Here is a 22,601-nt window from a genome sequence, read left to right as displayed (position 1 = left end):
GAAACAATACAAAATATCCACGAAGTATCCAACAAGTTGTGTTATACAAAGTCTTTATATCTAGATGGACATTGACCTCTTTAGAACAGTATCATAGCATATCAGGAGAAATAAGTGCTTTCGAAGCTTCAACATATCTGCCTCGCATAGTCTGAATATGAAAGTAGCATTGCAGAATACAGTACTATGTAAGAGTAGTACACTAACCTCTACACCCGACTTACGTACAAGTAATGCTCGACTTAACCCTTTACCGGCCAAATTATTTAATATCTCTCAAAAAATTCCTTTTTGTAGCTATAGGATATAATTTTGTCCATAGAAACTAAAAAGTAATCATTTTGTGAAACATTTTGTGAAAAATGAATACATACTTTACAGAAAAAAAGGTATGTGTGTTGAAAATCACATCGGACGGTAAGGTTACATACACAGGTAAATCTACATATACGGACACATTTCATAAACCTTCGTTTGCACTTGAAAAAGTACAAATTCTATATGCTAAACAACAAAATATAGAAATACAGAGACTAAAGACAACACTTCTTTGTACATTTGAAGAAGGAATATATTCCAAAAATGTTCCAGGAACATTTTCCAGGATATATATATTCCAGAAACATTTTTCAGAAATGCTTCGCCAAACAGGACTTCTTGTTGATGACGCAGCACACTGAGCTGCTCCATTGTCCTGCCTGCTGGGTTGATGTTGCTGATTGCTGGAATGATGCTCCTTGATGCTGGGATGATATTTGTGGCCTGTGAATTGATGTTTCAGAAGAATCGAGATAATTACTTTCGCTATCGGAATCTGCAATAATAAATGGTTATATTTTCCATTCGAATACAAAGTGTATTAGTTTGTTCATAGAAACACACACAGGCATTTGAAAAAAGTATATCCGTATCTGTTCAGTTTTGAGTGAAGCATACGACAGACAACTACATTACAACAGATTCCTAATTTTCAATTGTTGCTAATAGGCAGCCCGATCCATGAGTCTTAATCATATTATGTAAGCTAAAGAAACTCATATACGTTAACCTAGAGTAGAGATGTTTACTTGCGTGATAAATAAGTTATCGGAAGAACAAAAGTTTTACACAATAATTTAGATGTGATAAGTGTAATGGGAGTGATAAAATATAAAATGCACGAAATGTATTATGTAAGTCGAATACACTGTGGTATTGGATGTGCGAATAGTTTTAAAATATAAAGCAAATAACATAAACACGAATATTTGAATTGACCTTTACAAATATGTGAGGAGGGAGTTAAATCAGAATGAAGAAAGTTAGGAAAAGGACACGTAAATATCTATCTCAAGATAGTAAAATAGAGAAGGCAATTATTATAAAGAGCAATAAACAACAAAGAATCGTACCTGAACTCGTATCTTTGGTCGGACTATAATCAGGGTAAGCGTCACTGTTATCTGATCAAAGATCGGAATTGTCACTTTCTACAGGTAATGGCTTTTCTTTCTTCTTTCCATAAAAATATTTAGATCCATGTCACAGTTCTGTAAGGAAGAAAGAAAGTTCTAAACTCTATGAAATCAATCGATGCACACAAAAAATATTATATTTGCATTCTTTTCTGTTTCAAAAGAATTAGAAAAAGAATATTACATTTCTACTTTGTCTTTCGTGACAGTAACCAAGTATTTTGATTGATTTCTAAAATTAAAAAAAAGTTGTATATTTTTTAAAGTAATGCTTCAATGTCATTGAAACAATCCACGCGAACAACTACTAACTTGTAGTAAATCTATTTTTCCAATGTTTGCACTTCTATTACAAAAAGCTGAGCATTTAGTATAATGAATTCTGTAACTCATTCTCCTTATCTGGAACAAGGAAGAATTGCCACAAGAATGGAAAGAATCAATCATTGTTCCAATTCACAAGAAAGGCGACAAAACTGACTGTAATAATTATCGAGGCATTTCTCTTCTGTCAACATCCTATAAAATCCTTTCAAATATTCTATTAGCAAGACTGACCCCATACGCAGATGAAATTATTGGAGATTATCAGTGCGGATTTAGACGAAATCGATCAACTATTGACCAAATATTTACCATTCGCCAAATACTCGAAAAAAAGTGGGAATACAATACGCCGGTACATCAACTATTTATTGATTTTAGAAAGGCTTACGATTCGGTTAGGAGAGAAACATTGTACAACGTTCTTACAGAACTTGGAATACCGAGAAAGCTAATTGGATTAATTAAGTTATGCTTAAGTGAATCCCAAAGTAAAGTCCGGGTAGGAAAATTTTTGTCCACGAGCTTTCACGTCGAAAATGGCCTGAAACAAGGAGATGCGTTGTCGCCATTATTATTTAACTTTGTGCTGGAATACGCTATAAGGAAAATCAAAGATAGCAACCAGGGCCTAGAGTTGAACGGCATTCACCAGGTTATGGCATATGCTGATGATGTAAATTTAATAGGGGAGGATAGGAGAACAGTAGAAATAAATGCAGAGATCTTATTAAATGCTTGCAGGGACATGGGTTTAGAAGTAAATGCAGAGAAAACTAAATACATGGAAGTGCGTCGGGACCGTAATACTGCAAATTGTGGAGGCGTTAAAATATTAAATAATACTTTTGATAAAGTGGATACTTTCAAATATTTAGGATCAATATTAACAGACGAAAATCATATTCACGAAGAAATTAAATGCCGACTAAAAGCAGGGAATTCGTGTTACTATTCGATTCAAAATCTCTTGTCGTCGCGAATTCTGTCGAAGAATTTGAAGCTTAAAATATATAAAACGATAATCATGCCTGTTGTTCTGTATGGTTGCGAAACATGGTCACTTACTCTGAGGGAAGAACATAGACTGAAAGTATTTGAGAACAAGATCCTGAGAAGAATATTCGGACCCAAGAGGAACGAGAATGGGGAATGGCGGAAACTTCATAACGAGGAACTACATAGTTTATACGGTTTACCCAACATTGTTAGGGTCGTCAAGTCTAGGAGGCTTAGGTGGGCAGGCCATGTAGCTAGAATGGAAGAAAGTAGAAACGCTTTCAAAGTCTTGACTGGAAGACCCATAGGAAAACGACCATTAGGAAGACCTAGGCGCAGATGGGAGGATAATATTAAGATGGATCTCGCAGAGATAGGAATACAAAGTAGAAACTGGATGCAGTTAGCTAAGGATAGAAGTCAGTGGAGAGCTTTTGTGAACGCGGCATTGAACCTCCGGGTTCCATAGGCCATAGAGTTAGTTAGTTAGTAAATTATTGGTAAGTCCATACATACTATATACATATTTATTCAAAAAAATTTTGAAACACGTCACTGACAGTTGATGTGACTTTCAAATCACATGCCTCAATTGAGTTTTCCTGGGCTAAGATCTTTCTCTTTTTTATCAAGACTTGGTAACATTGGATTTTCCATGTAAACTGAATGAAAAAATGAACGCAGCCCGCTACAGTGTAGAAAAACATAATCTTAACGTTCAGCGTGACTTTTAAATCAGAAACCTCCATTCTATCAATTTCTCAAATACTATATATTGTATCGAAGTAAATTACGAATTAGTGTTATTTATTAGATACATATCTGTAACAGCAAATTTTCTTTCCTTCCGCTATTCGTTTATAACATGAAAATAACGCACCTAAACATCATAATTACTGCTGATCGCTATCCACGGTGTAGGCTCTTCAACAAATGACACTCCACATTCGTCAATAGCTCATTAGTAGTCCAGTAGAGAGACTGATTCTTAATAGCAAGTTTGTATGCTCAAGAATTTACAAAGAATCGCAGCAAATCCACCGCTAACATCACGTTAAGTGTTATGACGTAGTTTGTGACTTCAAATACACTATGGCCTGTACAGGGATAAGTCAATTTGCAGCTACGTAATAAATCTGAAGAATTACTTCCACTAGCGTGTATGAACATGTCTACTTCTCCGTAAAATTTGTTTCACTTTATGCATTACTATTTATTCATTACGGCGACCAGTGTTAAAATTGGAAAATATAGGTTCCAACAGTTTTGCTTTGAAAAGAGGGATAAAAGTCGAGGTTAAACTTATTCTTAGGACATTAAATTTATATCAAAAGACAATTTCTCCCTATTTCTCACCGTTTTTGCTCTATGTAGATCAATACTGAAACCACAAGTGATAGTGGGTTTCTAGCAACTCCGGTTATAGTAAAGATATAAGGGTGGAGATGGAATCCACTCTTGAAACGACGCTGAATCGATTCCGAACGCCATCATCTTACTACCTGTTACCGTTTTTTCACTATGGCGATCAGTGATGAAGCCGGAAATTGTAATTTTCAGCACTTCTACTTTGAACTCAAAGATGAAGGTCGAGTGAGCATTATGTCGAAAGGGTTATGAGCGTGAGACCGAGTGACCGTGATGTCTGGAGGATATTATGAGCGTCTGTTTGAGTAAGCATAAGGTTTAAAATTATATTTGAGGATGAAGTCAGTGAGCATGATATCCAAATGATATGAATGTGAGATCGAGTTAGCGTGATGTTCAGATGATGTTATGGGAGTGAGGTTGAGTGAGCGTGATGTAGAAAGGATGTTCTGTGCATGATGTCGCATTGATGCCATGAGTCTGAGGCTGAATGAGATTAGGTTAAAGTGGGTACCATGAGTTGTAACTACATGGATACAATCTTTGGAAAAATAATTTTGAATACCTAGAAATTTTACAATAAGAGAAAGTAACTTACGTCTAGATCAAGATCAAAGCCTGCCGTAGTAGATGGCGAGTAAATTGTTGCGAAATATATTTTCTAGTTTTACGTTCCATGATTATGCACTGAGGCTAAGGGAGACAGTGGTGATAATAATGCTTGAAATGGTAAAAGGGAGAAATTGGGAGGAAACAGGAGAACCCAGAGAAACCAACCCACATGGATTCTGTCCGCGATAAAGCCTACATGGCGCAAGCTGGGATCAAACCAAGAACTACACAGTACTGAGCTACTGTGATCTAAATTGTTCTGAATAATAAGACTGAACTATAGGTGAACATTAAAATATATCAAATGGATTTGATCTCTATATTCCTTCTTGATCTAAATATGCCCCTATTTCATTTCTTCTAATAGAAGAATCTTTTTAAAAGTGTATGGTCATATACATAATTAAGATACAAGTAACAACTTGATAAATACCTTGTTATGTGTAATCGCAGTTGATAATTATTTTTGATAGGCTGCCAAAATATATTAAAGTATATATTTCAAAATTAATAAATATATTCATACTAAGTAAAATGCCCGTTCTTTGCATGGGGAGATTAGTTCTATGGAAAATACCTGAAAGGTATATTTGAACCCTATTCCACCCTTACGCTACACGTTAGAATCAAAGTGAAATAAAAATAATTCAGCTTCGTCCATGTGGTATGTTAAAAATGCATTTCAGACGGTGCAGTAGTTATTCTTTGCAACACATTTTAACACCTTTCTCCTTTAGGATATGAATTTTAATAAAAAAGAACTGATAAAATCCCGGATCGGCCTAAGTCCTAGTTGCGTTCAAAATTTTCATTTAAATTTTCCTAACGTTTCTCACTTTCATCCTTTTGTATATTTAAAAACGGGAAATTCAAATATTTTAGAAATTGTCCAATTGTTCCCTTTAGAAACGGAATTTCTGAGAACACTTGGAAATTACCAATCATTATTTTGTAAGGTTAAATATCGCTCAACGCCGAGAATATAGAAGTCATCTCTTGGCCACTTCCCCTGAATATATATATATATATATATATATATATATATATATATATATATATATATATATATATATATATATATTAACAACCTCCTTACGTCGTGTCTATTAAGCTTGGTGATAATTGAGAGTTGACGTAAAGAAGCTGCTGCCACTCATTATCTGAAATGAGTAGGTAACGAGCAAGTAGATGTTCTAGCGAGAGGATAATCACAGAAACACTTTAATTCAATTAAATGTCATGTATTTGAATGATGAATGTCATAGTGTAAGTGTGTGGAGTATAGGATATGACCTAATTGTTCAGATCACAGTATGTCAAATGCCTGGATTTTCGATCACGAGTAACACACATAACTGAGGTACACATACCTTGGTAATATAGCTTCAGACTGGAACGACGAATATCCACTGCTGGGCTACGTCTCTCTATCAGGACGGGGTTGGTATCTGCGACTCGGCTTCCACAGTTAGCCAACTAATGGCCAACCATTAGTAGATGGTAGTTCGTAGTATTTGAAACTTAAGGTAGATCAACTTCTGATCTACTTCTGAGCTGCGACTGATCTATCGCTCATCCGCTGCTCTCCGACTGATCCTGATTCTATCCAAATCTGGGTTTTTGTTTCTTCTTGCAGACGATGGAATTCGTCATTTCGTGATTCGACTTTGTTTGCCTCAGCTATTGATCAAACATTTGTTTCAAACCGTATTACATTGTGACCGAATTCCCAGACTATCAATTTCTGCGAATCTGAATATTATGCCATATCCGAATTGTGTCAATGTTAACAAATGATGTTATTACACATTTCAAGCTGACATTACTTTTCTTAATTTCTATTTACATAATCCTGCGAGTTAGCGTCTCGCCAGGATTTCACGATTAACAAAACATAAACATAACCATGCGCAACTGCTTACACAGACAGACAGACAATAACAAACAATAACACGTGCCATACATGTCACAATTTAACATCGTTGTAATATTCTAAGCTTTAAGTTTTGATTTTAAATTATAATTATCCCAATCACCAAATAAAATATTATAATCTTCTAATATATCTCTACAATATATACACCGAGTTTTATCTCCCGAATATGAGAGGCTAATGACATACATTTTGAGCACGCATTTTAAACACTTTCTTCTCTTGGGTACACATTTTAATGAAAGTGTATATAATTTCAACTACAATTTAGAAGATACCAAAATCAAATATCAAGCATAAACTGTCAAGTTTGTACAGAAATAAATTTTTAGAGTTTTGTGTTTAAAATTGCAATTTAAGTATTGCTAAGCACTTCCAACACAAGGATAAAAGAATTTTCTTACCTTAAGTTGACGCACCACAAACATACAAAAACTAAACTTCTATAACAGACCATTGCTAAACTAAAGATGCAAAATAAAAATATTATTCCAAGCATAAGACCATAACGAAATATTAACAGTACCGGAGTATGATAAATCTTCACGTTATCCTTATTTAATCTTAATTTGTCTTCACAAATAGTATAACATTTTCCTAGTTATGGATATTCATACACTCCTTTGTGCCAGTATCTACAATTGCAAGCTGAAGTACATACAAGCTTGCCTTTCCTGCAGAAACATGTAGCGGATATACAACCACCCAAACATCTACATATGACAATCTCGTTGTAGCATTCTAGATTGTGGACTGATGTTTTGGAACGATCATTTTCTGTCCCAAGGTAGGAGATGATGGTAACACAGGTTTTGGTATAACCGATTGCCTTCAAACCATGGTTTGATAGTGGGACCATTCCACATGAAACCGTTACGCATCGGTAGTCAGGCAGTGCTTGTGGTATCTTTTCTTTGCTCAACAGCTTTGCCTCTCAGAGCTGCTTGCATCAGATACATCATTCAGCTTGTATGTGAACCTTACTGCCTTATATGCTGTTTCTTGTTTCAATTCGCAACACAAAGATATGGTAGAGCATTATTATTAGTGTTAAATATTTTCCATTCTGTCCTCTTACTGATCCGATCCATGTAGGACATTGTGTCGCATCCAATTATGGCGTGGAATGATATAAAAGTTTCATGAACGAAAACATGATCTGTGAATAAAAGCTCCTGCCTGATTTCATGTTTCTTTCTTACTTTTTTTATGTTCCTGCTCGCAACCACAATTTCGTACGCTTAATCTTGTGAAATAACGCTACCAATATCAACAAATACATCTACATCACGTTATCAGCCTCAAAATGAAAACAGTCAAGGAGGGCCAAATATAAAAAATCTCAGTGCCCATGGGGAATTTGACCAACCTTGGACACAATTTAGGGGCTGGTCAACTCAGCCCAAACATAAAACTGTAATTGAAATTACACACGGGGACAGAAGTAATGAGGGCTTGTATAAACATACCACATTGACTTGATACCTAGTCTTCCGTTGCAAGCGCTGCTATCGGCTGAAGGAATTCCACTCGCTTTCTCTCGCTTAGAAACAGCTGAACCCTTATTGGCTCAAGGCGTTGGTGTGTGAGGGTGTGAGCTTTAGTTCGCATTTTTGCCACGGCTCAAGACATTTTGGCAGCACAATAGTTTAATATTGGAAGCCAATGAGAAACAGAATTTGATGTGCACACACACACACACACACACACAAAATAAAAACTTTTCACAGAGTTTTAACACATGAACATGATTAACATATTACTCATCCAAGCCGCTTGGCTATTTCTTCCGCATGTCCAGACCGCTTAGCTTCACTGTAATTGTCGCTGAACGATTAAAGCTGCATCAGAATGTGTTCTTTATTGAATTTCAATGTTAAAGTTCATTCCAAACCTCAACAATTTTTCCCCGGGTGTACTTCCACCTGAAATGTTGTGTTTAGGCGAAGTTGCCCATTCTCTAAACAGTGTCCAAGTTAGCGAGCACCAGCTGACCATTAGTTATTTATCTTGAGCCAGGTTTTATCATGTCACTTTCATTACAATGTATATTTTGAGCGAGGAAGGGGTGAATAAAAATGTACCTGAAACGAATCCTTCATTATAGGAAGATGAAATTTGGCATATAAACTCATTATTTAAAATTTGACACGTGCCATACCACTTTCAAAAATTCCGTTTCTGAGGAAGAAAGGAGGCAATTGCTACAATATCTTAATTTCCCATTTTGTACTCATAAAATGGCAAAAGCGAGGAAACGTTTCAACTGTTTAAAGTAAATCATGAACGTAGCAATTGGATTGACTTAATCTTTTATTATTTCGGTTTCATTGAAATGCGTATCCTATTGGTGGAAGGGGTTTTAAATATTTCACAAATAAAATTTAGGAAACTTGCTGCCTTGGGGAAGAACGGGAACTTCAAGTAATTTGTATCTGGCATTTAAAGATTTGACCAGTCAATATTTTTAAAGGAATTATTTATTCTACTTCATGAGATTTAGAATATATTGAAGGATGTTTCGACTCCATATTACGTACCTAGATGCACATTTTTCGAAATTAAAATCCGAATTTTAATTATGGATCACGATGGTTCAGAGAGAGGTCACCTTTCATACCCAGATTTGTGACTTCGATCTGCATCTGGGTTTACGTGGAAACTGTCCCATGCATGGCTTTCAGATTAATTGCAACACTTCAAGAACCACAAACAAATCATTTTCCCTCAGTCTTATGAGCTCTAAGATTGATAGGCTGGTTAGTTGGGAGTTTGGCGTCCCCTTCAGCTGAGACTATATGACACATGGACCTACAGGTTAACGTGGGACCTCAAACTAAATTATCTCCCAGCGGGAATCGAAGCCATGTTTCCCGAGTTAAGCTGTAACACTGGAAATATACTTCGATGTTTCCCACACCATCATTGTAACAATTATTTTTAAGTTCATTTTCATGTAAATTTCTCATTGAAAACTGAAATGAAATTTTTCAGTTTTACGTCTTACGGTTATGCCAGCTAGAATAATGGAGACGGTGATGATGAGAAATGAGTGAAATGGTAGAATGAATAAATGTGAGGAAACGGAAGAACCCCGAGAAAGCCCACACAGGATGTTTGTCAACCACAAATCCACTTGGTGCGAGCTGGGATCGAACCAGAGATCCCACATACCAGAGTTGAACGCTCTACTACCGAGTTAAAATTTGTTATTGTCTTTTTCAGTATAAATGTCGTAACCATAAAATGTTACCTTTCTTTTGAATCTTATACGAATGTTTCCAAATGGAATATAGAGTTTCAAGATACATACTGTTTTTCCATTCGGTAGCAACAATAGACTATTGAACATATTCTGATTAAATAGTAGAAATTATTTTTCCCAACATATTGAAAGTTGTAATAGAGTCACAGAAATAGGATATAACTGATATTTTTATCTCCTCTTTTCTTCATGGTTTCACACCACAGACCAGTATTCCACTGGCGTAATGCGTTTCAGAATTTCGTTTAAAAAGATATATTCATTTAATAGTTAAATCACAAATAAGACACGCACTTCAGAGAGCAACTGACAAGGGAACCTTCCGAAAATGATAGTTGCAGTGAAAGATGTGACCTATGCCAATTGAAAGAGCTGTAACAGAGATGAGCATTCCCAAAAAATTAGCTGCCCATAGCAATAGGTTCAAGAAATATAAGGGGTGGAAGTTCGGGAAACAGCAAGGTTGGACAAAGGGAAAAAGTGCAAATTTCGCAAAAAAAAAAAAAAAAAAAAAAAGGGGGTGGACACGGCAAAATATAATGCTGACAAGTGATGTATAGAAAGAGACTTGCCACAATAGGGAACAAATGAAGGCCACCAGTGGGGTTAACAGTGTTGCCAACTGCAATAAAAAGTACATGTTTTGCAAAGAGCACTATATATAGTGAGTGCAATATTCAGTGTCATGTAGAACATAAGATATGGCGTGTATAATCAGTGGTACAATCTAACAAAAGAAAATAGAAAAAACAGAAGTACGAAAAATACGGAAAAGACGAAGTTGGCCATAATGCGCCACATCTGATCACGAGCTGTGCATATTAGAATGAACAAAACAAGAAGCACCAACTATGCAGGAAATCGACGTACCTAGAGTCAAAAAGAAAAACGAGTTCCAAAGTTGGCAGCACTGACCATGAAAATCCAGACAATTCTAATATAGTTAGGCCACTCGCTTCACAAAAAGAAAATTCCGGCAAGAGGCATTAGTCTTCGCATCATTTGTACATGCTCGTCCACATTGTGCGTGCAATTGTTCGAAGAGACAATGGTCCAAACAGAAGATACCGGTACATTTGCAGTGAGCACCGCGGAATACTGCCAATCCGTCATACATGGTACAATGATCGCCTGTGAATGTCTCGAAACAGTACTCTAGAGGTGTCGTAGCCTTAGGTGGTCTTTCTATCACATATCCACACCTGAAAGCAAACATAATCAAAGGCTTGATCTGCTGGGTGTTGCTGTCTGCAGTACTATCACCGCCTATATGATGTATCCAGAGTGTCCCACCTAACTCTGCGACTGAAGTAGTTTCAAATCGAAAAAAATGTGACACATCCTGTTGTGCAAGAATGTACCCATGTCAGCGGGCGAGAAACTGTGAGACGCAAGTGCCTCCAAGTCCCCCATCATAGGGTCCCAGTGGCCAACTTCAAACTTTCAAATAGCACCAACGGTCAAGTTATATTTCTTTCGATAAATCATGGAATATGCAACAACGCATATCAGAAATATTTACTATATGGGATTTAAAAATGGCCGCCAAAAATATCTGCTCGGTGACAAGAACAACGTGCATTTTTGGCGGCCATTTTGAAACCCGTGCTTCATATGGCAAATGTTTCTTATAGGCGGTATTGTATATATCCAGAGAAATATCATCCGCCCCCTGTTCCCATTTGAAATGTTGCGGTTGACCCCTCGAGCCTTATGATGGGGACCCTGGGGACTTGCTTCTCTCAAAGTTTTCTTGGCTCTCGACATGAGTACATTCCTGTGCAATTGGATTTGCAACATCTCTTTTCGCTTCGCAGCAATTTAAGATCACAATGTTCGATGCCATGTTAAGACACAACATATATTTGTGGCGGCCATTCTGAAAAACATGCTTCACATAGCAAATGTTTCCTATATGTGTTGTTGCACATTCCATGATCTATCGAGAGAGGTACCACCCGGTCCCTGTTGCCATTTGAAAGTTTGAAGTTGGCTCCTGGGGCCCTATGATGGGGATCCTGGGGGCACTTGCTTCTCACAGACTTTTATCATCCCCTGACATTGGTACATTCCTGCACAACTGGATCCGTCACATTTTTGTTCGTTTCTCAAATCTTTCAGGTCACAAAGTTTGGTGGGACACCCTGTATATTCCCACATACGACCCAACCATGACATAATGTTTACTTCTATTATAGGTTGTTGGCTCAATCCAACCATTTCATGTTCACCGACTTGGCATTGCCTCAATCACTCTAGCATTGATGCATTCCAAGTGATGCCTGTTACCGGAATTTTCTTTTTGTGAAGCGAGTGGCCTAATTATATTAGACTTGTCTGGATGTTTATGGCCAGTGCTGCCAACTTTGGAACTCGTTTTTCTTTTCGACTCTAGGTACGTCGGTTTCCTGCATAGTCGGAGCTTCTTGTTTTGTTCATTCTAATATGCACAGCTCGTGATCAAATGTGGCGCATTATGGCCAACTTCGTCTTTTCCGTATTTTTCGTACTTCTGTTTTTTCTATTTTCTTTTGTTAGATTGTACCACTGATTATACACGCCATATCTTATGTTCTACATGACACTGAATATTGCACTCAATTCATATAGTGCTCTTTACAAAACATGTACTTTTTATTGCAGTTGGCAACACTGTTAACCCTACTGGTGGCCTTCATTTGTTCCCTATTGTGGCAAGTCTCTTTCTATACATCACTTGTCAGCATTGTATTTTGCCGTGCTCCCCCCCTTTTTTTGCGAAATTTGCACGTTTCCCCCTTGTCCAACCTTGCTGTTTCCCGAAATTCCACCCCTTATATTTCTTGAACCTATTGCTATGGGCAGCTAATTTTTTGGGAATGCTCATCTCTGTTACAGCTCTTTCAATTGGCATAGGCCATATCTTTCACTGCAACTATCATTTTCGGAAGGTTCCCTTGTGAGGTAATATTGTTTTGCTCTCTCTTCCTATAGCGTTCAGTAATGATTCACTGAAGAAGTGGTATAAAGAAGAGGTCATTAAGTCAAAAGCCTCACATGTAAACTAAGTCCACACTTGTACCTTTTGTTTAAAAAGGAAGAAATATGATTATATTTGTATCAGAGTGTTCTACTTTTTGTATATTGAAGGCTTTTAGTAAGATATGTTCTCTAATCTCTTCATTTTATTGTCCAACCCATAAATCAAAAAAGAGAAGACATTTAATTTTGTGTTTCCATTGACACAGGAATCCATGAAATTCTGCCTTAATTCAAACATCAATCAATGTTTTGATTATTTTTCCCGATGTGATACAAATAATCTTTATATTATGAAACTAAGCCTCTGGTTACATAATATTCTTTGTCTTCGAATATTTCAGTTATATCCTTCAGATACACAAGAAGATAATGGTGAACAAGAATATGTGTATAGCATGCAGCAGTATTCCAAACTGTAAGGGCAATTTGAAGAGACACTTTACCATGTTAGGAATGAGTCCGATTGGAATCCTTTACAAACTTACAAAATTTCATTTTATTCTAACGACACTGTTTTATTAGCTTATGTACGATTACACTTGAAGTTGGGAAAAAATTTCTACAGAAATACTTTAATCGGAAAGTGCCATCTTTATATATTGAGCCTTCAGGGGAACCATTACTTATATAACAAGGTAGCTAGGAAATGGATGTGAACAAAAATAGAATCTTAATCTGACAGCGTCAGAATTCGGTATCCTAATTACCAGAGCACGCCAAGAACAGATAATAGTAGTTCATTTTAACGATTTTCACCTCACTCGCTTTAACTACATAGCTTCTTGATGATTACAAGTAACATTTGTGTAACAATTACTAATATCTGTAACATTGTTAGGATTATGTGTATCACCGTTAGAAGATGAAACAACAACAGATAAAAGCTTCTAAACGTCGTGACAAACATCTTGGCATTTGAAGGCGGCGCTCCAAGTTCATTTTAAATGCTGCTAGCAAATGAGAGGCCTGCGGTATTGCCACGTTTATTTTGTAAACATCCACATCTATACACTGCCACCTGATTGCGCTGTATCTCCTCTGCTTAGTCATAGTCACACCCCTTTACCATTTGGCAACGTCGCGTCAAAGCTTGCGTTGTATTCGTTTTGCTGAAATGCCAAGATGTTTGTCACAGGCTTTAGCTAACAGCATTTTTTTATACAGGGCCCATACAGTACAAAAATGAACAATCTTTTCCTGTGGAATAAGAGCTACTAATTATTAATGACAATAAACCACACTCTTTTGAAACGATATTAGTTTTTAACGATTTTCTCGAAAATTGTGCAGTAGAATTTACATTTGTTTACCATTTTTTTTTCACGACGGTTTCGTCTATCGCTTGACATAAGCCTCATCATTGCAAAGCGCATTTAACAACTTAAATTATACGGCACCAAGGGGGAAATTAACCCTGTCTTTTGAAGAAATCGGGAAGGAACTTCTGGAACTTCATATTAGTGAATTCCATGTAAAAGACTTCCAGGTTGATTAAATATCCTTCAGATGCGCTTTCTGTGTTGAAACTGTACATGTTGTTTAAAGCTAAGTTTCCTGACTCTTTCATTACCTACCATTAATAGACCACAAGTAGACATACACATATTGCTTCTATGAATAACAAAACACCAACATCCAAAGCAAATCATTGTGAGAATACCAAAAAAAGCAGAAGTTGGAGAACTTGCATATGATGGACAAAAGAAAGGTTTGAAAGTTCTAATGACCAATGGATATGTTTAAAATACATTCCAAAACATATATTACTGCCTTAATTTTAATTTTCAACCTCATGTAATACACAGAACTCCATAACCTTCCTATTCAATACTTTTTAAGGAGGAGATTTAGGTGGAATATCAAGGATTTACCGCCGCTTGAACAATGTGATTTTATTAAAGTTTTGTTTTACTAGCATCGCCTTACAGTTCACCAATTACCATTCCCACGAAACGTAGTTATTTTTACCTTCTAAGAAAACATACTTTTCACGTTACGAAATGAGATGCAGGAGCGTAGTTAGTAAGATTGCGTACCAGCTTGAGGGCTCAGGTTCGATCCAATGTGTGAGTTAAATGTTTTTGTTCTTATCTCTTCTGGATCTCATATTCAGACAGGCTTTTTAAAATGAAAACATTTGAAAATCAAGGGAGATGGAGGGGAAAGGTCCTGAATACTATCTAAAATGTTTTTGGAACTAGCCGAGATATGAAGATTTTAACCAGGATGGAACGAACGGGTTGTGAGAAAAGGAGATATGGGCTAGGAGTGGTGGTGTGAACCTCGTTCTTTCAGGATATTGTTCCTCATTAGGACTAGAACAGTGAACCTAAAAAGCCACGTAAGTGATTTGTATGGTAAAAACCACTATCTTCCGGAAACGCTAGGTTTGCTGTCTTGTGTATGGTTTACTGCGAATACGACGAGTAAAGTGCAAATTTCAGAGTATCCAGTTAATATTCAACGAATGTGGAGGGTATATATAAATGTATATATACCCTAAAGAAAAAATACCCGAAAGGAAAAACATGTTCAACATGGAATAAATAGATTGTAGCTTTTCAACTTCCCTCCAATCGAAGCTAAGAAATCGAGTAAAAATAAATTGAATTTTAATACGGTTTCATGAAAATAAACGGAAGCAATGAGCCAGTACACTAAATTTCCCCACTCCTATTTGCTGCACTATTAACAATGCATTTTCTTGTGAAATAAGAAGCTCAAGTATGACATTTTCGGGAAACTTCGTACGGAAAAATCTCACCCTCAAAATTAAACTACCTCTTTAGGATTTTTCATAAAGGATGGCTTATTTCGTGTATTAGTTATTAAGCAAATATTTATTTATCAAATATCAACAAAATGGCATCAGTCGTATTCGAGAGAACTGTCAGAAAGAAACATTCACCTCGAATAGTAAACTACACATTGTGAATATTTCCATAGGAAGGAATTTGTTCACGACTAGCATTCGACGAACTGGGAACTCCCCTCCCCCAGATCTCCGCGTTTGCCCGGCCTATGGCTTGTTACTTCTCATATCTCTAACATAATAATGTGTCTTTAATCTTAAGGGATTTCGAGATATGGTCATGTTATTATAACAATTAACACTCCCACGCTTTTTCTTCCCACCTATGAGAAACATCAACCATCGCCGAAACTTGTTTCTAATTAATAGCTCTCTAATCTTAAGGGATTTCGAGATATGGCCATATAATATTTTAATAGTTGCAACCCCAACTCTTTTCTTCCTGTATTTTTCTTCACTTCAAGGAAAAATATTTTTAAAGAAACGCTTAAACATGTCTTTAATTATTTTAAATGAAAAATGTAAATTCCAGATTTAATATCTCTAACCTTAGTGAATTTCAAGATATGGCCATCCAATTTTAACAATTGTGATCCTACTCGTTTTTCCTTTTTTTTCTCTGCCTTTCTTTCTTCCTTTCGAGGGTAAATATCAACTAAGAGTGCAAAAGTGTCTAATTATTTTAAATGAGAGTTCCAAACTCCGAATTTCATGTCTCAAATTGTCTAGGAGATTATTCTTTTCCGCATTTGCTACTGTCCAAGCTTGATTAAAAATAAATTCTTAAAAAGATTAAAATACTATACTCCTATATATTAAAATGCCTACATTACTGAAGTAACTAACAATCGAAATGACTTTCGTGATTTCGATGGAACATCTCACTGTAATTACCGGTATCATTGCTAAGTTATGTTTACTGATAATGGTTAATCCCTCGAGTCTCCTATCTACTACCCACAATGAAACGCATAACTCGAAATTCTTTTGACCGATCAAGATCTTTCAATTTAATATAATTCTCTATGCTTTCTTTGCTCTCCATTTCCAATGAATATTCTTCTTCTAATCTCACACTTACGTCTAATATATGCCGTTTCAGTTCCGTCCCTATAATGAGATCCTGTTTCAACCATTTCCCATCAATGATAACTCTATTATATTTCTCAATAAGGCACTGTGCACATTCTAATACCTTCCAAGATGTGCATATCTTATTATATTAATAGTTGTAATTCCTATCTGTTTCCCCTTCTCACTCTTTTTATTATATTTTAGGTCAAATATAAAAAATCCATGATTGACGTATCTAATGAGAAGTCCATATCTATTTTAAATGAGAAGTCCATATACCAACTTCATGTCGCCAATATTCAAAGATTCCGAGATATGGACATTTTAAAATAATAATTGTCACCCCTCTTTACCCGCTAATCCCGACGAATTTCCAAAACAACACTTCTTTAGTGGAACCTTCATTACAAATCATATATATCCAAATTTCAAGTTTCTAGCTTAAGCAGTTTGGCCTAATTCAATTTAATATCTCCAACCTTAATAGTTTTCTAGATAAGGTCGTCTTGTTATAACTATTATTGTAACACTTGCTCTTTTCTCTTTTTGTTTTTCCCTTTCTCGGAATGCCAAAAAGCTATAAAATACGTCTAATTATTTTCAATGAAAATTATAAATACCAAATTTCATGTCTCTAATCTTAAAGGATTTCGATATATTTCCATCTTAATTTAATTATTGCAACTCCAACCAGTTTTTCTTCCCTCCTTTTCCCTTTATAAGGGAAATATTTTTAAAAAATGCTAAAACACATCTTTAATTGTTTCAACTAAAAACTCTAAATACCAAAATTCATGTTTCCAAGCACAAAGGATTTCGAGATATGATCATTCGGTTATAACAGCTGTAACCCTAACGTTTTTCTTCTCCCCTTTTTGCTTCCCTTATAAAGAAAATGTCAAGAATGGGAAATGTGTGCCATCCAAGCTTATGATTGGGTATTGATTATTTTATTTGACAAACGCAACTGAAGCTCGTAAACCACACCTATCCTCTCTGTCCACATGTTGTGTTTATATACCACACCCGTAATTAAGGTAACAATCGGTTGCGGATTTATATGACACGCCATTCTCTAAAAGTTTAAATGAACGTCCATATACCAAATTCCACGTATCGTTCTGAGATTTGGAGATTATAGTGAACATTTCACTATAAAAAATGGCACCCCTAAATCCACTCTAACCCGTCCATGGTGAAAAATCCCTCGTTAGTGGTATCTTACGTCAAAAATCCTATGCTTTATATTTGTTTTCGCTTACCGAATGTGTTGAAATAGCACATTATGCACCCAGTGAACTATAAAATCATTTATGTATGACACTTATTAAATATCACGCTCCAAACAATAGAGTGGATTAATATTTTTTTTGTGTGCATCAAACCAGCAGCAAAAACGTGTTCTAGTGCTTTACAGAAACTGTCATCTGCTGGCTGAGCTGTTGCGTGTAAATTGAGTTTTCCCTAAATATCTCAACACAAAAGTTCAATTATTACTTTGTTTTGAGTGAATGAACCTATGTCATGAACAATAGTACCTAGAAATGTGTTTTTGTAAAAAATACCAAATGACAATCTCTATACTTAAAATGTTAATCTAAATTCAACATACCCGTCTTTGAGGTAGCAGGAATTACCATGTATACCCCACTAGATAAAGAAAACCTACAAGTAATTTTTGCTGCTATCTGGTAAATTTCCATTCCGTCATATGTTTTAAAACAACAAATGGTCTTGAAGCTTGTACACTTTCTTTCAATGTTGGCTAATGCTCTCAATACAAATCATGTTTTCCAAATGTCTTATTAATATAAAGAATAACAATATTCAGGCCTTCAGTGACTGCATTTTATCATTTAACACACGTTGATACAAATAATTTCCAGGTGATTGGTGTTCCACAACCAGTATTAAAATGGTATAAAGATGGCGTCGAACTAAAACCTGGAGATATTCATCGGATTATATCTGGGCAAGATGGAACGTGTTGTCTAGGCACTTACACGTGCGAAGCCCATAATTGTATGGGTACAGTGTCTAGCTCAGCCTCATTGTTAGGATTTGAAGGTAGGCTGATTATTTTTTTCCTTAATTTTGGTTTTGTATTTATATTTCAGAGATTATTTATTATTTATGTTTTCTTTTGTTTTGTTTTGTTTTGTTTAGACGTAAGATGATGGTATTAACAAAATGATAATTATCATGGTATTTTTATTCTAATCTTTTTTCTGTCAGTAATAGGTAAACGTACTTCCAAAAATTCTTGTTTATATTAGATTTGTTTGTTTGTCATTATCCCTAGTTTAACAACCTTGAATGGTATTATTTGTCGTTGCAAACAGGTTTAATATATTTGCATTTAGTTTGTAAACACACTACCTCTATAAGTTTGAAATCTAGTTTTAGGGAAGCCATGTGTAGTTTCGAGAATTAGGGTTATTTCAAAAGTGCATGTGTAGACGCCAACAAAAGTACTTATCCTTCAATACGTATTCCTCTGTCAATAATAATTTATTTCTGTCAATATGGAGCCAAGGTGGCTTAGTGATAGAGCGTTCGCCTCTGGTGCATGGGGTCCTTGGTTCGATCCCAGCTCGCACCAAGTGATATTTCTGGTGGACAAACACCATGTGCGTGGGTTTTCTCCGGGTTCTCCCGTTTCCTCCCACTTTCTTCATTCCACCATTTCCTTCATTTCTCGCCTTTGGTGTGGGAGACCCGGGTTTGATTACCGGCGGAAGCTCATGTGGTTCGGATTCCACGTTAATCAGTTGGTCCACGTCTCATATAGCCTCGCTGCTGAACGGGACGTTAAATTTAAAATCAGCTCAACTCCTTCATTTCTCATCATCAAGTCTCCTTTAGCCTAGCCGGCACAACCATGGGGCGTAAATCTTAAATATTTCATTTCATTTCTTTCTGTCAATGTATAGATATAGGGTGGGCACAAAGTTGCTTGCCCTGAAACATTTATTCACATATACAGGGTGTTTCAAAACAACACCGACAACGTTTGGGAGGTGATTTCTGACACCAAGATAAGACAAAAGGTATAGAACAACCTGGGTGCACAAATGATTGCTTTCGGAATTATAAGTTGCCGAAAACATGAAAAAATCTACTTTAGAGGTCCATAGTTTTAAAACCATGGGACCTACCGTAGTCGGGTAAAGACTTCAATTAGGAACTAATATATGTGCTATCCAAAAGTGTATGCTTCAAAATCCTAAGGTGCTCACGCTATAATTTTTATAAAGAGGGTTTGGCTACGAGCATATAATTTGAAGTACTCACCAACTACCTCTATAAAAATTGTTGCGGAAGTACCGCAGGATTTTGAAACTTGGATATTTGAATATGACACATACTAGTTCCTAAGTGAAGTCTTAACCCGACTATGGTAGGTCCCATAGGTGCAGCCAGGTTGGTCTATACTTTTTGTCTTGTCTTGCTGTCAGCAATCACCTTCCAAACATTGTCGGTGTTGTTTTGAAACACTCTGTATAATTGTATACGTCGAACAAATGCAGTAATCATGGGGACGACCAATAATAATGGTGCTAACAGGAACTTTTTCCCCTGATATCTGTACTGCACGCTATCTTCTATTTATACAAATATCGATGTTAAAACTAGAATTGATAACTGCTTTTCTCGGTAGGTTATAATTAAATTTCCCTTTCCAGCACCAATGATAAATGTGAAACGTGGGCTTACAGTTTAGGATGAAATTCGAACCAAAGTAATGTGTTTAAATCTTTCAGGCTCTCCCACAGAAAATTGAAACTGGACCCAAAGGCTTGCACAAACTTCTTTGATTGTGCGAGCTTTTGAAATCCAATGTAGTCGTTCAAAATTTATCGAATAGCAACATTAATATCTGGTAAGATCCCTTGGCAGAAAGATATTGGTCTTTTATTTCTTAGGCTCTCCTCACTAGCACAGTGGCAAGTGCGCGTTCCTTTGTTGTAGGAGATCAACAATTCGATTTCCGGTGGAAAATCCATGAAATTTCAATGCATTCGGTTGTTTGGGTTTCAAATTAATGTTGAGGTTCACTTTTCATATAACCTCGCTGAAAAGGACGGTAAACACCAATCTAATCCAATCATTTTCTGAAAATTGGAAGCGCGGTGTAAGCTCATATGAAACATAATCTTCTCTGAGATGTACCGGTACTTGTACCGGAATAGGTTTCTGTAAAGTAGAGAGAATATTGTTTCCTCTTTGTTCCAAAATCTTCACCATCTCATTGCATTCATATCTAAGTTACTAGTGCACTAAACTTTATCTGAATAAAAATGGAAGTTCTAAGTAATTGTATTTTTTTAATGTATTGGAATTTAATATTTGTAATTGTTGTTCAAGTTTTGTATTAATTGGTGAATCAAATTCGCTATGTCCGTTTTCCTTTTCTGACATCTGTAAGCCATCAATTCATTGGGGAAAAATTAAACAAACAAATAATTCATAAAAGTAGTGATAAAGCATGAGAACATTATACTTGCACTTCGCCCGGAATTTAATTGCAAATCACTCTTTGTATTTAAAAATTCTTTGCGTGCAGAAAGTAGACAACTACCCAAGTTCAGATACACTGTACATAGATATTTAAAAATTCAAGGTTCAATGGATTTATTGTCTATATAAATTAGGTTATGTGTTATACGTACTTAATGCAACATTACTTGTTTGGTCTTTCTGTCAGTTAACATCACTATTTGAAGATGATCTACTGTGCTGTAACAATTTGTAATATAAACCCAGCTGGTCTCTTAGTTGGACGGGATCTAACTTTTTTTCTCTAATCTAAGAGTCAACACTTTTGTAAACAATATATAAAATGCAGAGAGCAGATTAATCTGTACTACTATATAAAAGATTAAAAAGAGCTCCTTCGTGGCTAACCGGTTAGCGTCCGCGCCTTTGGCGTGGGAGACCCGGGTTCGATTCGCGGGTGGAGCTCGTGTGGTTCGGATTCCTCGTTAATCAGTAGGTCCCGTCTCATATAGTCTCGCTGCTAAAAGGGATGTTAAACTCAAAAATCTATCAATCAAAAGAGTAGAAATACTAATTCATCATCGTCTAGGTCATACTACTGTAGGTAGAAACGTCAAATTTGGTCAGAAAACACCATTTTGTCACAAAAGCAAAGGATGAGGAAATAAATTTTGAAATAGTACCTAAGGGGTGTAATAAATTTTATTTATTTTTTTATTTTATTGTATATTTTATTTTTATGTATTTATTTATTTACTTTTGTGAACAGTAGTGTATCTCACGTATCTAAAGTTAGAAAGATAATAAGTATATAATACGTGTTTCAGCATTCCAGAAAATTCCGTTTCTAATGTGAAAATGGGGAGTTTCTAAAATACTCAAATTTCCCTTTGCTTAATCAGAAAATGCCAAATGTAAGGATTCGCTTAAGATGGAAACCTGAAATTCGGTATATGGACTTTCAAATACGAAACAAAATATTATGTATTCACGCGTTTCTGAAAATTTCGCTCCTAAGGGGAAAAAGGATCCAGTTTCAGTAATATTGAAATATCTTTCTATTTATTTGCAAATTACATAATGTAAGGTTGTAATGAAACTCCCTTGATTCCCCCATTCTCGGGATGACCACCACGGCAGCAACAATTTGTACTTGAAAAGAAGAAAAAGAAAAAAGTACAAGACATGTATAGCTTTCAACCACGGGCCTGACCTCCGGGGAAATAATCCAAAAAGTAC

General features: G+C 35.9%; 1 protein-coding gene across 4 annotated transcripts in view; it reads left to right on the top strand.

Annotated features, from left to right (window-relative positions):
• LOC145674687 (uncharacterized) overlaps positions 1–22,601 on the top strand; it is a 1,315,729-nt gene that overhangs the window by 433,391 nt on the left and 859,737 nt on the right. For all 4 annotated transcript variants that reach the window (XM_081744920.1, XM_081744917.1, XM_081744916.1 and 1 more), the window contains one exon: positions 18,749–18,929. In XM_081744920.1, the coding sequence (XP_081601046.1) occupies positions 18,749–18,929 (181 nt within the window). The remainder of the gene's footprint in view (positions 1–18,748; positions 18,930–22,601) is intronic.

This window comes from Thermobia domestica, chromosome 17 (assembly GCF_964235325.1).
Source record: "Thermobia domestica chromosome 17, izTheDome1.hap1.1, whole genome shotgun sequence".
Classification (NCBI taxonomy): domain Eukaryota; kingdom Metazoa; phylum Arthropoda; class Insecta; order Zygentoma; family Lepismatidae; genus Thermobia; species Thermobia domestica.
The sequence above is the reverse complement of the archived record's forward strand: the minus strand, read 5'-3'. Positions and strand labels throughout refer to the sequence as shown.